The sequence below is a fragment of the Notamacropus eugenii genome, chromosome 2, assembly GCF_028372415.1.
Source record: "Notamacropus eugenii isolate mMacEug1 chromosome 2, mMacEug1.pri_v2, whole genome shotgun sequence".
Classification (NCBI taxonomy): domain Eukaryota; kingdom Metazoa; phylum Chordata; class Mammalia; order Diprotodontia; family Macropodidae; genus Notamacropus; species Notamacropus eugenii.
Window position 1 is genome coordinate 391,877,365 of NC_092873.1, and position 19,179 is coordinate 391,896,543.

The 19,179-nt window shown below is 37.8% G+C and overlaps 1 protein-coding gene across 1 annotated transcript in view; it reads right to left on the bottom strand.

Annotated features, from left to right (window-relative positions):
- Positions 1-19,179, bottom strand: part of PCNX2 (pecanex 2) — a 395,633-nt gene that overhangs the window by 147,938 nt on the left and 228,516 nt on the right. Inside the window, exons 20-21 of the mRNA XM_072647501.1 lie at positions 18,036-18,177; positions 14,391-14,568 (exon numbers count right to left, since the gene is read on the bottom strand). Coding sequence (XP_072503602.1) covers positions 14,391-14,568; positions 18,036-18,177 — 320 coding nt within the window. The remainder of the gene's footprint in view (positions 1-14,390; positions 14,569-18,035; positions 18,178-19,179) is intronic.

The window sequence follows — 19,179 nt, forward strand, 5'->3', positions numbered from 1 at the left end:
TCTATCTATTGCATCACCTAGCTGCCATTCTAGTCAAACTGAAACACTGACCTTCTCCCTTGGCATGTTCCTGCCATTTGTCTTCTCTGCCTCCCATGCTTGGAATGTTCTCTCTCTTCACTTCTCACCGTGGAAATCTTCTTTTCTTCCAAAGGCTATCTCACATACCACATTTTCAAGTTTCAAATGTTTCCTTATTCCTCCTTCCCTCCATTCCACTAGTAGAAGGTGATCCATATCTCCCTCAAATTTTTCATTCCATATTGTCTGAACCTCTGTTTTGTACTGGTAAGGAGGCTGAATGGGCCTCTATGGTTATTCTACCTAGAATCCTTTGGAAACTTCTGGAAATTTTAAGAAATGAAAAAAAATGATGTCCCTGGGAGTTTCAAGAGAAACTCTGGGCACGTATTCCATAGAATCATCTCTATAGGGGATTGTAGCCTCTGCTCTATTCTCATTTTACTCTACCTTTTAGGAAACTTGTTTGTGCAGACTGTGAAGTTTCTGACATCAGGGACAATATAATTTCATCTTTGTGCCTCAACCCCCACCATGGCGCCTTAAGCGCTGTAAGTACTTCATAAATACTTGGTGAATTAAATACATATGAACCAAAAGCTTCCTTCTCTCCATTCATAGGAGCAGTGTTTACCATGAAACACATGAAATAATGAAAAACAATTTCCAGTTCTTCTTTGGGGTGATCTTTTCAAATTCTGTCACCAGACAGGTCTCTCATTTAGCACTGACTGTTGCACAAAAAGCCTTCACAAATGCTATGGCCACCTCCTCCAACTCCTCCTCCTTTTCCTCTTAATAACTGCTAACATTTATATACTGCATTAAGGTTTACAAAGTATTTCACAAACAGTACTTTATTTTTATCCTCCTCAAAATTCTGGGAGGTAAAATACTATTATTATCCCAATTTGACAGATGAGGAAACTGAGAAAGGCAGAGGTTAAGTGACTTGCCTAGGGTTGCATAGTTATGAAGTGCTTAAGGTGAGATCTGAACTCAGTTCTTCTGGACCCCAGGTCCACTATGCTGCCCATCTGCTACATAGGGATGTGATTCATGACATAATAGAAATACTACTGGGCTGGGTATCAGGAGATCTGTTTTCTAGCCTGATATTTGCCAGGAGTTACCTCTGTGACTTCTGGATCTCAGTTTTCTTTTAGGTTCCTTCTAGTTATAATAATAAAATTCATATGGTATTTAGAATAGTATAGTAATTATATAGCATTTATATAGTGCATACTGTGTTCCAGGGACTGTGCTAAACATTTTTAATAAAAGCAAGAATAATAATATTAGCTAGCATTCACATATTGTCTGCTATGTCCCAGGCAGTGTGCTAAGTGCTTTACAAATATTATTTCATTTGATCTGCAAAACTTAACATTGGGAGGTAAGTTCTGTCATTATCCCCATTTTACACCTGAGGAAACAGAAGCAAACAGAGGTTAAGTGGCTTGCCCAAGGTCACACAACTAGTATCTGAAGTCAGATTTCAACCCAGGACTTGCTAACTCCATACCTAGTACTCTATCCACTACACCACCCAGGTGCCTCACTCTGGTCATTTTTTGTTGTTCTTCAGTGGTTTTCCAGGTGTGTCTCATGATCCCATCTAGGATTTTCTTGGCAAAGATACTGGAGTAGTTTGCCATTTTCTTCTCCACCTCATTTTACAGATGAGAAAACTGAAGCAAATAGGGTCAAATGACTTACCCATGGTCTCCCAACTAGTAAGTGTCTGAAGCTGAATTTGAACTCAGGAAGATTAGTTTACCCAACTATGGGTTCAGTTGTCCAGTGATGGACCCTATGTCCATAGCATCATAGATTTAGAGTTAGAAGGGACTTAGCAGTCCTCCCTCCTTATTTTAGAAATAGGGAGATTGAGGCCCTTGAGAGACTAAATGACTTTACTTTACCCAAGATAATACAGGTGACAGTGACTGAGCCAGAATTCAAACTCAAATCCTTTAAATCCAAATCGAACATTCATTCCGCTCAGTAAGAGGTAGGGTTTCTGTTCATTTGCTCTGCGGTGTGTGGAGCATTGTGGTCCATGTAGATATTTTGTTTTTGTTTTTGTATTGAATCTGTGGTTCCATTGGTTCATAGGACACCTATGTAGAAACTACTGCTAGAAGTGGTGATTAGTAATTTGTCTATAACTTGTAGTCTCAGAGATTTGGTGAGGTGCTAAGAGGTAAAGTTATTTGTCCATGGTCACATACATAGCATATGTATCAGAAGCAAGATTTGAGTCTAAGTCTTCCTGACTTCAAGGAAACCCCTTATTTACTAGACACTGTTATTTCTTAGGCAGTGTTTACGTTTTCTCTTGAGATTCCAGCTGATAAGCAGAACCTCTGTCTCCCAAGCTGTTTCTGTAGGCAGGAGCGTTCCATCAGGATAAATCTGAGGAAGAAATTCCTGCCACCAATTTATTAGTTAGAGAATTGAGCAGAAAGTTTATGAATTCAGTGTCTTGCAGACAGGTGCTGTACAGATGCAAGGCAGCATCGTTTCTTCCTGGGATTACTTAACTATTCGTTATATAATTTTTCTTTTTCCCACAAGAAATCAAGGCTCTCATCCAATTAAATCATATATTTTGCAGGAGACTATGGACAGACATCTCAGTATAAAGATCTAACCCTTTGAAAAGCTAAAACCCAGACTAGCTTTACGTAGCTGGAGCCCATCTTGAGCTCCCTTTCTCTGAAATTCTATAAATACTTAATATCTGTACCATTTCCCCAATACAGCATAGCCTTGGCACTCAGGAAGGTAAATCTTCAAAAACTTGTATAAGAGAGGGACCTTTTACTAGAATAGTAAAAGCCCTTGAATATTGTACTTTGCTACATTAATCACTAAGAGGAAGACCAAGGAGGTAAGATTCAACTAAAACCTCTTCTTTCTCTCCCCTACACTAAGAGTGAAGGGGACATACTGGGATGAATTGAATTATGTATCATATTAGCTTTGAGAAGAGGAGAAAAGACTGAGCTTTTAAAGTGAGAGCTGGCAGTTTTTCAATCTCTTCCCGTCATTTTAAAAGTCAGGTTATAGCAATCCAAAGGTTTTCAGTATCACACCAACTGCTAAGGACCATAGGTAAATATGGCAACTTCTTTACTGTCTTTCTAACTTTCCCATCTTTGACCTCCTATAACTTACAATCCACCCCTAAATGCAGAGTACCTTTTCGCTGCCCTCTGGCTGCCCAAAGTCTACCACTTGTCTCAAGCTACGCTTATAATTCAAAATCTTTCTTCTTACCAGCCAGCCCAATCAAAACTTCTTCTTACTTTTTGGTTATAGGTCTCTGAGAGATATTGATCTGATTAGAGTAATTCACACTAAATTGGGAGTGAGGCTTAAGAGGGCATTGGCAGAATTTTAGAATGAATTTGCCAACCTAAATGCATTTCTAATTAGTAGAATGTTGAAGAAAAAGGTATTTTGATTATGTAAGGAGTCTGCGCTCCTTCCCTCCTGGGGCTCTGAAGGTCCGCTTCCCACGCCCCACAGCTCCATCTGCACAAACAGAGATCACCAAAAGCCAAGGATGAATGAGTCGAAGATGTTGCAAATCGCGAATCTACTACTGCAGAACGCACCCACCAATGCCTCACATTTATTACTAGACCATTTCAGGTGTGCAGATCTTCCCTTCCTAAGTATATATTACATAAACCTCTGAAGGGTACAAAGTGTAGCTCTAAATAACTTCTGTATTTATCTCTTTCAATATTTAAATATCTTCTGTGTTAAGCACAGAATAGACCTAGCAAACCATCAGTAAACACCTATTAAATGAGTGCAGTACTAGTACATTTTAACACGTGAGAGGGTGAATCAATTTTTCTTTCTTTGTGGAAACTAAATCCTTGAAGTAATTATTGAACTACATTCTCCCTCCTTTTCTTCTGCCCTCTCTTGATGGCCTGTCCTCCCTCCTCCTTAACTCCCTGGGTTTCTGTTCTTTTCTCTCTCACTTGTGTTCCCAGATGACAATCAGGCTCCCAGTGTGCTCACCAGACAGGCTTCCTATATAAAGTTGAAAGTAATTTTAAACTCAACTTCTGAGAAGATGTCATTACTTTGAAGATAGGACACCATAAGGTAATAAAGATCATACCAAGTCTTAAGTATTGAAGTTATAATGGGGCTTAGACTTCTCTGGTGGAGAGAAAACTTTGAGATGACCTTACTGATGATTTCAAGATTCTGAAAAAGATCAATAAAGCTGACAGCTACATTTTTCAACTGCTGAGGAAAAGTACACTAAAAATAAAATAAAAGTGAAAAGGGGATAATCATTAGAGTTATCTAGCCCAAGGGATGATATAGCAATATCCCCATTATTAGCATTCAGTACCTATAATGCAATTAGATACATTAATCAATGGCAGTAGACAGGGGCAGTATTACCATCTGGAAACTGGGAGAACAGGGAAGTGACTGCCAGGTTAGGCAACTAGATTCAGGTCTAGTTCATCCTGACATTGGAACAATGGGTCCCTCAGTACTCAGCTTTTGTAACAGAAATAATAACTCATGTATTTTCATTCCAGAGATGGCAGCCCTAAATAAATAGTTTATACAGGAGCTCACGAGTTTATATTCTAAAGATTTAATGTGTTTATTTCTCTAATAGTGCTGAACATGGCTAGAGGGAACCCAGGTATCTGAATTCTGGTTCTGCCAATCTTTTATCTGTTTGACCCTGAACTAGTCACAGAACTTATCTGGATGTCAGAGGTCTTATATGTAAAATTAGATTGTGGGACTATGTGGATCCCAAAGCTCCTTTCAGATTCAAACCTAAGATATTACCACTCCAAATCCAGACTCTTTTCACATGCAATATAAATGGAAGAAATCTAGCCAAATCTAACCTCTCTTTTCCTGTCCTGTCCTGTCCTGTCCTGTCCTGTCCTGTCCTGTCCTGTCCTGTCCTCTCCTCTCATCTCCTTTCCTCTTACCTCTCTTCTCCCTCTTTACCTAGGGGTGCTCTGCCCAGGGGAAGGTACACTTCAATGGCCAAAGGCTGCCTTTTTCCTTTGGGTTTACTAGCTAGATTTCATTCTCAAAGACAAAGTCCTAAGCCCAATTTACTCTGGAGTTCATAGATTGGACAATAGGTCCCTGCCCTCCTAGCACAGAATAAATGTAAATACTAAGTAGTAACTGTTTCTCGTTTGGCCAGGAACCCTGGGTCTTCCCCTCCTGGTTTTTTTTTTTATTTTTTATTAAAGGGGCCATCCCTTCAGTAATTACTTAAAGAAGCCTATTCACTGAATGAATATTATCTCACTCAAAGTGAGAACCTGTAAAAACCTTAGTCTAAAAGGGCCAGGATCTCCTATTGCATCCTGGGCCATCTAGAGTCCTTCCTGATGAATATCTGACCACTGGACCCAGGAGGCCCTGGAGGAGAAAGTGAGGTTGGTGACCTTGCACAGTTCTCCCTCACTCAAATCAAAGTCAACTGCAAGTCATGTCATCATCTCCCTGATGATGATTATCCTCTTTGAGAATGAAATAAAAAACAATATAAATAAATAATTTATACCGGATACCCAAGTTCAAATCCAAATTTCTGTATGGCCATCGACATCAATCATCCCATCATTCTGGGTCTCAGTTTCCTCATCTGTAAAGTGAGTTAAAGAAAGAAATGGCAAACCACTCCAATATCTTTGCCCAGAAAACCCTAAATGGGGTCATGAGGAGTTGAACACGACTGAAAATGAATGAACAATATCATCATGAACTTCCTGATTCTAGGCCCAATCCTCTATCCACAGCCCTCCTTAGCTGCCCTATAAGCTAAATCTAACATTTCACACGTCATCAGGTTAAACTGCTGCTATTTGATTCCACTATTAATGAAGAACTACTACAGTCAGAAAGTTAGTTTGTTAGAGAATTTTGGAATAGTGAGTGAGAGGGCATGGAATTGTCTAATTTGTCTTTATTTTCTCTCCCTTTCTGATTTTCCTTCTTCAGGGAAAGACAAAACAGAACAAACCTAAAAGATATGAATTCATCTTATGAGCTTTACAGGGAGAGAGAGAAGTAGGGAGTAGGGAGTAGAAATTGTTAATTTCCTCCAGACCATGCATGCATTGAGAGGTAGCAGACATGGTTGCCTCTCCCATGTTGCAAGGCCACCCTTTTCCTGTGGGCAAGGTTAAGGAGCTAAGAAGAACTCCAGCTCACTAATGAGCTATCAGTGAGTCCCTTTCATCAATGGGGTGATTTACACTAAATCTGTGCCAATGTGATCTGGCCCCAGAACTCATTATCTCAAATGGTTCACTAGTTCTCTAAGTCTGAAGAGTCCCGTATGCATTCATCTTTCCTGCCTCACAGGGAATTTTCAGTCAGAGATGACTGGAATAAAACAACTCAAAGGGATCTCTGGAAGCCATCTCGTTCATCCTTTCCCCTTAAGGCACTGATGTTACTGTGCAGAGCATCTCTAATCTCTTCTCTCCCTTTGTCCCTCCTCAATCTTGTCAAAGAATGAAGGAGATTAAAGGAGCGCCACTTTAATAATAATGCATTCTATTTGTATAGTCCCTTTCTTCCAGGGAACTTATGTCTTCAAAAATGTTTCTTCATTAATCTTGCAACAACTCTGTGAGCAGAGATCGTAGTGTAACAATAATTGTCTCCACTGATCACATGAGGAAAAGGAAGGGAAGAAGGGCTGGGGGACAACCCTAGTCAGTCAACTAGAGAATGAGAATTGAAGACATGTTGAGAACTTGGCTTGGCTGCTTCCCAGTCAAGCCAGAAAACCAAATGATTTCTTTCTTATCTTAATTATTCCTAGTAGTTACTTTCATAAATAATACCAGAAGTTTTTAGAGATTTTTGAAGATAATGTGAGTTAAAGAAAAAAAATGACAACACTATGGGAAATGGAGTGGGGTAGGAAAACAAAGTAAGAGGCATGATGGATGAATGGGATGTAGCTGCAGTGAGCACTTTACTTTGCAGACATACTCTTTGTTGAAGCACTTTGCAATAAATACCTATGAGATTATGCTTTAAATTGTATTATACTAATTTGTCTTAACCCTTCTAGTAGACTGTAACTTTTCTGAGGGTAGGGACTATGTTGTCATTTTTTTTTCCTTTTTTGCTCTTTTTTGTACTCCGCATAGTGCTTTTTGGGTATTTGTTTATTTATTTTTAAACTGAATCAAAGTTACATTCTCTTTAGGGGGTTAGCTGTATTTCCTTTTTATTCCACCATGTGTTCCTTCTAACATTGTCTCCTCAATTTTTTTCTTTGTTTTGTTTTGGTTAGTGAATCAGGACTCTGTCTTTGTGAGACCTCCCTCATTTTCCTTATAAAATGAGAATATCTTTCTAATGTCCCTCCCATCTTTGAACCTAGATATTTTCCTTGTCCAAGAAAACTCACTTTTGGCAGATAGAACAAGGGAAGCAGTAGATCTCAAAGAATACTGAAACATACCAGGATTGACCCTCTCTGTCTCTCCCCTAGATTTTGTTTGCTTTTTCAGTTGCTGTCCCTCTCCATATTTTATTGCATTGGTTTCCAACTAACTTGGCTTTCATTATCCTGAGCATAAGGAAAACAGGTGAATTACCCACTCCGCAATGATTTGCATGCATATGGAAGCTAACATTGCTATATACTAATAAAGCATACTATCATTCCATCTGAGGCAACCAGTTATTTCCACTGGTGATTCTTAGATCAAGGTAGAAAAAAGGAATATGAGATTTTATGCCACAAAAGGAGTAAATGTAACATCAAACAGTATAAATTAATAGGTGTTTGGAGTCAGTCTTCAGTCTGTGTTAAAAGGCACTATGAGGAAACCTGGATTTGAATCTCTTCTTAAACTCATCAGCTGTATGACTTTGGGAAAGTCACATGAACTTTCTGCCTCTTTGTTTCTTCATTTTAAAAATGGTGGCAATAATCCTTGTACTACCTAATTGGAAGGATTTCTGTGAGGAAAGACTTCGTTTTTAGGACTAGGAGACTTGAGCATATTTTTAGGCAATTGGAAGCCAGGAGAGAGGGAGAGCACAAAGATGACTGAGAGGGGGGGAATGACTACTGGATTAAGGCCTTAGAGAAGACGGAAGGAATGACGTCAAGGGCCCAGACAGAGGGATCAGTCTTGGACATAACTAGATATGCTAGGCTTCAGCAGAGTACCTGGCACACAATAGATGCTTAATAAATGTCTGCTGACTCACGGTTTCTTCTTTTTTTTGAAAAGAGCTAAACATCCTTGGAGAAATGAAGATCAAATAGAACTCTTAATATGTTTGGCATGATTTCACATGCATAATAGATATATTGCTTGCCTTCTCAATATGGGGGAGGATCTAGTGGAAGGGAGAAAATATGGAACTGAAAATTTTAAAATGAATGTAAAAATAAAAAAAATAAGGAAAATAGCACTCTTCCTTGAATCCTTTACCTATTCCACAGCCATAAGAGAAATAGCTAAATAATTAACCATAGCCTGCCTGAGACTACAAGGCTGCATGGGAGGGAGTGAGAGAGGAAGAATGAAGGGGTCAAATAGCTAATGAATCAAACTTAGCCCTGTGTCTATGCAGAGGCACCTGAAAGCCTGGCTTTTATAGTGGTTGAATTTCTATGATCATTATGAGACATGTGACTCTTCTCTGGCCAGCTTCATCTGGGGTCATCCCTCTTCCTTTTAAAAATTTTATTAAGGCTTTTTGTTTTGACATCATATTCATTTCTGGAAATGACCCTTCCCAGCTACCCTCTACATGAGCCTTCCCTTTTGACAGAAAAAAACAGTTAAGCAAAATCACTTCAGACAGCATATGTCATGTTCAAAACTCACAGTCCCTCACCTTTCGAATGAAAGAAATATATTTCCTCATCCTTTCTCTAGGCTTAAGATTGTTCATTATAATTACATCACATTCAAGCTTTTCCCCAAGTGCCCCAGTTTAGTACTCAAAAAGCCAAGTAGTGTTCTTTAGCAGATATGCACCCTTGTGGAGAGAGGCGTAATAAATTATATTCCCTTTCCCTATTGGTCAAGCACCTACGATGTTCTTAAGTAATCCCAGATTAGCCTGCTTTTCTGATATGGGACCTATGAATAAGTTACAATGAATACTTAAAAGTGCTTTAAAGGACACAACAAAATGTTACGTTGCTATCTGAGGTGAAGGAAATTCATATAGAATTCAATAATTCAATATTTATTATGAATTTACTAGGTGTAAAGCAATGTGTTATATGTTGGGATATAAAGATGAGAAACAGCAAGTCCCTATGGAATTTATAATTTAATAGAAAAGACTGAAGATCTTATTTCCAACAAGTATTATGAGGGGACTAAATTTTGCTGCAGCCTAGAATTGAATTCAAAGTCTGGTTTTCTGCCCTAGTCAAGTAACTGTAATCTATTCTCAAAGTGCAGGCTGGTCTTTCATTCCTAGAAATTAAGGTAAAGAAGCTTAAGAAATACTCCTCAATTCTATAAGTTATCAGGGAAAATGAAGTGTTCCTTAAAATCCAATAAATAAACAAAAACCTACCATAAAGCTTCCATGTAAATTCCAAGAAATAAAAAATAATTGAACACACAGCTCTTGATTTGTGTTGGGAGGTTAGAAAGTGGAAGAATATCATACCAAGGAGGCAGGAGAGATGGATCAATGAGAACTTGGAATGGGAGATTTGATTTTCTTCTTAAAAAGGAGGGAGCTGGATAACCTAAAGAGAAGACAGCTATTTTTCCTCCAGATAATGATGATGTGGCTACTCAGGTAAGGGAGCATCCAGCAAAAATCAAAAGAAGAAATAAAAGATTGTGGTTAATTAGAGATTAATGCCCCTGTTGATGGGATATTGTTAACATTCAGTCCTCTTCAGTTTTGTCTGACTCTTAGTGACCCCATTTGGTGTTTTCTTGGCAAAGATAATGGAGTGATTTGTCTTTTCCTTCTCCAGCTCACTTTACAGATGAGAAAACTGAGATAAACAGGGTTAAGTGATATTTACACAGGGTCATACCACTAGTGAGTATCTGAGGCCAGATTTGAACTCATGAAGATGAATTCAATCCAGTGCTCTATTGACTCCTATGCCACCTAATTGTTGAAGTGGTAAGGTGATGTTTTGTTGACCAGATGACAAAAACACAGAAATCTCCTTTCCAGCCAATATGTCTTAGGTGCCTTGGTGAACTGGATGGTGACTCATAAGCCAAAATGATATTGCCAGAAGGAAAAAAAAAACTTTGCTAAATATAATGAAATCTTAAGCTGACAACCTTAGGAATATGAGTGATGATTTCACTATTACTCCTTCAGAAAAGACATATCTGGTAATAAATACCAGTTAAGAAGATACTTTCTACCAAGGAGATTTGGATTTCTCGACCATGGCTTAAAATATAACAAATGATAGATTCTTTGACAGGGATGGAGTATACCTAACATGGACTGATAAAAACCTATTTACTTAGAATCTTACAAATCTAATCAAAATAACTTTAAATTGAAAGGAGAAAGGGAGAATATATACGTATTTGCATGTGTTTCACACACACACATACATATGTAGAGAGAGATAGAAAGACATACTTGTATACATATATACATGAATACATAAACACATACATACATACATATCTTACACATACCTCATGTTAGATACCATATCAAGTAACTAAATTATAGGAAGAAGAATGACAATTGAGATAGCACCTGGTATTATACAGAAGATGAAGTCCAAGAAATAAGGTAGCAATAAAAATCATAGTCTTACATACCAATATAAAATATACAAAGTATGAGTAATAAGCTATGTGACCTATAGAGCCTAACCCAAATATGTAAACAATTTCACAGATATTGCTCACTCAGTGAGGATGAGACCCATAAAGGAATATCGGCTAAGATGAGTTTGCCTTATTTTTTTTTAAAGAGAGAGAGTAACTAAAAAAGGGAAGGGGTGAAGTGTCATTGCATAGTAAGAAGATATAGTCATGTGTAGAAATCCAGGAAGGGGAGTTGGGGAAGTATGGAGAAGATGGACAAAGAACAACAGTGGCAGTATCAGAAATGCTATCATCAAAGTGTGCTACAGACCACCTGGGCAGAAAGAGGAAACATATGAACAGTTTGGAAAATAGATCACAAGGCTGGAATGAAGAGATGCAATAAAAGTGATGGGAGACTTCAATTAGCTGTGTATCTGTCAAAGTTCTCTCTCTCTCTTTCCTTCCCTCCTTCCCTTTCTTCCTCCCTCTTTCTTGCTCTCTCTGTCCTCTCTTTTCTCTCTCTCTCACCAAATCAGAGCAGCTAAAAATTTAGCTAATAATTTCATGAACTTCTGGGTTCTTCAAAAAGTAGAAAAATCAATATGGAGAACATCAATTTTGGATTATATTATCACTAGTAAGAAGAAACTAGTTATAGTAGGAAAAAAATATATCTTGGAGTGTGTAGTGGAGTGGTCACTCCATTTTAGAACTTGTAATAGAGAAGTGGAAAACTGGACAAAGCCTGACATGTTCTCTATATTTGGGGACAACAGATTTCCAAGCGTTCATAGGAAGATTAGGTAGACTATATTGGACTAAGACTAGAAGCACTGAAGTAGGAAATTCTGAAGTTACCAAGAGAAATGGAATTAAAGTCAATTCCAAAGAGAAGAAAAAGGAAGACTTGGAAAAGAAAAAGAAAAAGGAAGATGTGGACACATGGAACTCATCAATCAGCTTAGATTAAAAAATGGCAGGTGCAGAAAATAGAAGCAAGGTCAGGTTATATGGGATGGGTATAAAAGAATGCCATGGACCTATAAGAATAGCCTCAGAAGAACTAAAGTTTGGAGTGAACTGAGGCTGGAGAGGAAAGCTAATAGCAACAAAAGGTTGTTTTTGTTTTATTTTGTTTTTTAAATCCAAACTAGAGAAAAGAGGTAGTGTTGTGTAGTGAATACAGTAACATACATGGAGTCAGGAAGAGCTGAATTTAAGATCTTTTCTTTGATGCTAGCTATACAACTATGTCAAAGTCATTTAAATATTTTGAGCACATTTTATCATCTTTAAAATGAGGATAACAATATGCTTGTAAATGGAAACGTGTTTGTGTATATCAGTAATTCTGGAGGTTAAAATGACATAGTGTATGTTAACATCCTTTTCAAACTTTAAAGAGTTACAAAAGGATCAGTTATTTTAATCATCATGATTAAAAAATAAAAAGGACAGACTGTTGCTAAGGGTGAATGGGTCAATGATAAAAGAGGTTAGAGAGATGGAGAAGATGGAGAAGATGTAGAGCTACTTAACTAATTTGCTTTCTGTTTTCACTATTAAGAACAAGGACCTTTGGATTGTAAAGGATGAGACAAAAACATCTAATAGGGAGTAGAAACCCAAGAGACGTTGGGAGATGCTAAGGGAGCATCTAGTTTCTTCATACAAATTCAAGTTACAGACCTGGGGAACCACATCCTTCAGTACTGACAGAACCGATGAATGTTATTGTTGAGCTCTCATTAGTAATCTTTTAAAAATCATGGACTACAATTAATACAGAACTAGAAAAAGGCCAATGTTGTGCTGATATTTATTTGTAAGTATAAGGAGGGAAGGAGAAAATGAAGGCAGGAAGGAAGGAAAGAAAAGAGGAGGGAAGCAAGGAAACAAATATCAAATACCTACTATGTGCCAGGCACTGTGATAGGCACTTTATAAATACTACCTCATTTGATCCTAACAGCAACTCTTGGAGGTGACTGCTATTGTTATTCCCATGTTACAGCTGAAGAAACTGAGGCAGTGATTAAAAGACTTGTCCAGGGTCACATAGCTAGAAAGTATCTAAGGCTGGACTTAAACTCAGAACTTCGTGACTCCAGATCTGGTGCTCTATCCATGGTGCCACTTAGCTGCCTCTAGGCAGAGGGGAAAAGATGAATTGTGTAAATATAGGCCAGTTAGTTTCTTTGTTGTCTTTGATACCTGGCAAAATTCTAGACAGCATTATTAAAGGGATAATTTGTGACCATATAAAAGGAAGCAGTCATCACCAAGAGACAAATTGACCAAGATTTTAGACTGAACTTCAAAACTGTATCTATTTCTTCATAAAGAATGTTAGACCAGAATAACAACTCTTCCTCTTTTGACAGGATTACTAGATTAACACAGTAGATCAAGTGAACAATGTGGACACAGTTAGCCTTCTTTTGAAAAAGTTTCTCATACTATTCATCTGGATATGATGGAGAGTTGTGGGTAACATGGCTGATAGGATAGTTAGATGGATTTGAAACTGTTTAAATGGCTGCATGAAGTAAAGACATTAATGTCAACTTAGAAGTTCCTCAGGGATCTGCTTGGTCCTGTGCTTTTGAATGTTTTTATCAATGACTTGTTGAAGAGTATAGATGGCATGTTTATCAGATCTGCAGATGTCAGAAACCTAGAAAGGAAGATACCCCTATCGTACAACAGGGTCAGGATTTAAAAAGAGCCTGACAGGCTTAAATGTTGGGCCAAATCTAATAAGATGAAATTAAGTAAGGATAAATAGAAATATAAAATAAGAATAAATATAAAATCTAGCACTTTGATTAAAAAAATTCATTTTATAAGTACAAAATGGTGGAGGTTAGTTAGAAAGCAGTATGACTGAAAATGATCTGGGTCTTTTAGTCAGCTATTTGTGTGATATGTGATGTAACAGCCAAAAAGCAAATGGGATCTTATGTTGCATTGGGAGACATTGGATATTTTGATTTTCACATTTTTTGATTATTTTTTGTTTTGTACATGACCTTATGATGAATGAAAACTTGGGCTGAAATGAGTTAAAGAAGTTACATTACTGGGAAGTGTTTTGAAGACTAGTAAGTTTTAGGGCCAAAGGGCTGATCTCATGCTCAGGTGGTATGACCTACAGCCTATATGACCTATAAAATTCTTTACCTAATCAGCCTTATAAATCAAGTTCTGTGATGTGAATGCCAATAGAGAGAAATTTCTGGAAATTTCCAAAAGTGATTAGCACAATGTCTGGCATATAGTAGGTGCTTAATAAATACTTATGGATTGATTGTTTGAAAGTAGCAAACATATAAATGAACATTTAAAATTGTGAATGTAGCAGCTAATTTGAAACATATTTGAATTCTATTTGAAATTTGCTAGAATCAAAGAAATAATATCATAAAAATTAATTGCATTAATTAATTTCAGTCTGCATATATCTGTAAAGCAAAAACAGTTTAAACTAAATATAATATTGGATTTTGGTTTGAAAATAAAGGTCAAAAAGGTTCATCAACTTGCCTTGTTAAACAAAATAGACACCATGAAGAAATCCAAGAGGAAACTCTCTGAGAGATTTTTGCAGTCAAACTGGAAAAAGATGACAGTGAAGCTCATGGTAACAAAGTGATGAACAGGATTACAGAAGGAGGTACGTAACAGCTTCATGCCAGCTATTGTTATCAGAAAAATATCACAGCTGTTGAAGAGGGAGGAAAGAAAGAAAAAATGATCAATGATACTGTCATGCAAAGACTCACTGTAGGTAAGCACAGACTATTCACTTTAGGGGCAGAGATTTCTCATTTTACTCCTCATCTAAAAGAAGACGAACATGGAACAGCAGGTGAGCTCACAGCAAACTTCACATTGTGAGGACGTTCCACACACTCACTGGCCCAAACTCAGAAACAGTCTTAGCTAAGAGAGAGGGAGAGAGAGAGAGAGAGAGAGAGAGAGAGAGAGAGAGAGAGAGAGAGAGAGAGAGAGAGAGAGAGAGACACCAAGACAGAGACGGAGACTGAGATGGAGACTGAGACGGAGACACAGAGACAGAGGCAGAGGCAGAGACACACAGAAAGACAGAGACACACACAAAAGAGAGAGACAGATTGACAGATACACACAGAGACAGAGACAGATGGACAGAGATACACACAGACACAGAGAAAGGAGAGAGACAGAGGCAGAGAGATAGACACACAGATACACACACATATACACACAAAGAGGAGAGAGACAGACTGATAGAGAGAAAGATAGAAAGATAGAAGAGAGAGAGAGAGAGAGAGAGAGAGAGCGAGAGAGAGAGAGAGAGAGAGAGAGAGAGAGAGAGAGAGATCAGCATATGAAACTTCAATTATGTTCAGAGCCAGGTAAATGAAATACTTTTCTCCTCTGACTGCTGAGCTCAGGAGTTAACCTCCCACAGGGAACCAGACTTTCCTTAAGGAGACCATTTGTCTATAAAGGAAACATGTTTTACTTGTGCTATTCCAAGGGACAACTGGTTTCCACAGTATCACAAGTGAAATACTATAAGACTGTATGGCTACAGGGGGCTACCTCAGAACTGAGTAATAGGATGAAAGAGTATATTTTTAAGAGGTCTGTCTTTGCTTGGGTTCACACATTTTAAGATAGCTATCAACCTAGTAGCCCACTTGAGACACTGGTGCTAGCTTTTTTTTCCTGAAAAAAGGATTTTTACTAAAAGCCAAATGACTTTCTTTTCTCTGGGAACAGAAAGGGCCAAGGCTTGTATAACCTTGACAGTTTAATAGATCTGTACTTCTGAGTTTCTCCTCTTGGATTTAGCCTTTCTTCCTTGGTGCTCCTCTCGTTTCATGAAATAAGTTTTAAAAAAAAAAGGTTTTCAAAAATCCTTCACAGAGTTTTGAAATCAGCAGTCTTAGAGTTAGCTGCTCTTCCTAACCCCACTAGGTCTGAGGCTTCAGGGACCACAACCTCAGAATGACTCTGCCCAAGATCCAGGTAGTTTTCTACTTGGTAAGCTGACAGAGATCAGTAGGGTTACAGGTATTAGATTGGAAAGAGACCTTAGAGGCCATCCTTTCAGAGGATATAGAACTAGAGATATAGAACTAGAAAACCAATCTTAAACCTTAGAGGCCATCTAGTCCAATTACCTAATTTTGCAGATGAGGAAACTGAGGCACAGTAAATTAAATGATTAGATCAAGGCCATGCAAAAAGTAAGTATGAAAGGTAGGTTCTGAACTGTGCTTCTCTGACTCTAGGTCCAGTTTCTCTTTTCACAGGTCATTGATTGGCATCCAGGCAACCCCTTCAGTTTTACAGATGAGGAATAGAGGCCTAGAGAGAGTAAGTTATTTGCCCAAGGTTGCACAGAGAGTAAGTAGTAAAGTTAGAGTTTCAACTTAGAAGGTCTGACTCAAATCCAGTGCTCTTTTCCCATTGCAGTATGCTATAGAGATGCAGAACTGTGACATTCTGCATAGGCTGGGATTTTGACTTGGTGAAAAATACCTTTTAGCTTCATGGAGAGATATGGGAAATAGGGTGTACTTCAGAAGGCAGTCACTATTGAACCTATAGCACAGGGCAGGATCGCTCCATTCCTTTACATGAACTATAAGTCCCTAGGTAGTGAGTTCTCTCTGTTCCTGTTGCCTTCAATAACAAAGTATGAAATCTAGAGGATAAGAACTATTGAGAATATGTGGCTCCTCTCTCAGAGGTGAAGGAAGGAATGGTGGCTGAAAGCTCTCTGAAATCATGGATGAGGTAAGCAACTCTGGTCCTGTTTATGAAAGAGAGGTCTAACTTCCAAGACCAAAGATGCCTTGGGGGTCTCAAAACCCAGAGAAACATCAATTCCAACTGAACTTTGAGGGCCCTGGTTTGAATGAATTATTTTAATAGGTAGATGTATATGAATAAAACTAACATTAAAATATTTAGTTGATTCTAACCCAAGATATTACAGATGAAAACCTAGAGCTGTTACTTATCCAGGCTGTACCTGGGCTATCCAAGACAGGACATAACGACATCTGACCTTAAGGCACTATTCAATAATGCAATGCCCAATAAAAACAGAGCCATTATAAGGACATGATACTTAAGTGTTCCCCTACTGTAGATATGAGCTATGTAGATATCACTAGGCACAGCCTAGTGATAAAATATCATTAAGAATAGCTTTTATCAGTTTGTCTTATGGGATGTCTTATGATCTTGTGGGATTATAGCATTAGAGCTGGAAGGGGCCTTAGAATTTCTATAGCCTAACTCCTTCATTTTAAAGATGAGAAAACCTAGACCCAGAGAGACTGATCAGTCTTTCCATGGTTGCCAAATCCAGTGCTCTTTTTCACACCAGAAGAAATAGCAATTACATATTATGAGTCTGAGGTTATACAACATGGTTTTGGGGGGCATGTATTGTTTGAGCAAAGCATCCTGTGCCAAAGCAATAAATCTATTAAAAATTCATGAAATATTATTTTCATTCTTGTATAAGCTGACAACTCATGTGATGAGAAACTTTCGCCTTATGTCGGAATGTCCTTATGTCTACAAGTTATCAGCTGGATTTTCATTTTGAAACTCTATATTAATTATGAGAATGCAAAACTGATAAATCTATAATACTTTGCAAAAACATAAAAGCAAGCATCTGGACTAGATGAAGCCTCTAGGGTCTATCCTTTTAATTATAAAACTGAACCTGATAAGTGCAAGAAGGGCAGTGACGGTGGTTAATTTCCCCCTGCCCCAACTAAAAAATGATAGAGTAGTTGCTAAATAAAATGACAGTAGACAGTCTATAGACTCCTAAGCAAAATTTCAAGAGGTCTGGACTCATACCATGTCTCTGTCATCTGATTTGGACTCACAGGCTAAGCATTTCTGGGTTGATCTTCATATCGAATGACATTTATTTGTAAAATCACTTAGAACAGATAGATCTGACTTCATTTGGACTCAGGTCATTCAAAATGACCACCTAGGCAACAGTAATGTGAATTAATCTAATACTCACCGGTTTCCATTCTTTCATGGTAAAATTTTCTGATGTTAAGGCAGAGCTGAAATCCTTTAAGGCACGCAGAAAAATGCATTGTAGTTTTAAAGAATTGCAATCTAAATCATTATGAGATTAAACCGTTATCTACTTACTGGCTACCAAGTCTCCTGTAATTGCTAATAGAAAATGCATCAATAGTGAGGGCATTCAAAATTATTGCTGGGTACAAGATGTATTTCTCCAAACACTGAAGCCAGACATAAAGTCTTTCAAACCACATCAGATGGGCGACATCTGGAGAAAAGAAAGAAAAGTAAACAAACTCAGAACCTCCATTTGCTAAACTATTTATTTGTAGGAGCATATTATATAAACATGATATAGCTTGAGGTCAAAAGATGTTGATTGAGAATCCTAGACAGAAGTCACAACTTCATTTATCTTACTCAAACAGATCTGTGATCTCTTCACTCTGGACGTTTCCAACAATGAAGTCAAATGCAACCCATGCATGCACATCCAACCTGTATAATGCTTATCCATGTTCCCCCATCAATTTGCAATGGGGCATCCACCCGCCATTTTGGAATGCTTCCTCACTTTCTCCTGAAATCTCAAGAACACCAGTGGAGCACTTGATGTGTCTATGAATTGTCCACCCTGGTTGTGTGATCAGTCTATCTTCTTTTTTCCATTATACATTTCCCTGATGATATTTTTTACTCCCATTCTTCATTTATGTTTGTCAGTTTGTTCCATATTGCAGCCTGCTCACATGCGTCACAGGATTTCTCCACTGACCCATGTGATGTTCAGGCTCCATTGGAGAGTTGTATGCTATGTCTTGTAGCTGTGCAACAAAACTATTAAATGTTGGTATTTAGAAGATGGGCTTTTGTTTCTGGGAGTTTGGAGTCATTAAAGGAGCTTTGCAATTTCCTAAAGGCAATCAATTCTGTTCTTTTCTTCTTTATCAATTAATTCTGGGCTTAACTCATGGTTGATTTGTATTGTCTATCCTAGATGATACAGATACTGATGGAGAATTTCTATAGTCTGTTTATCACTCTGGAAAATGAATATTCTTCATGTATTTGGTTATTTCCGTGTGGATGGTCAGGCCATGAATCTTAAGTTCAGCAAATATTAATCCTACTTCTATATTGTGTTCAGATCATTTTAGGTGTTCTGAATAATAAGAATATTTCCTCCTAATTAGCAGTTGTCCTTCTATATTGCTCAATTGAGATGCTATCTGTTTTATCAAGCTCAGAAATGTTAAGTTGTGTGTGTAGT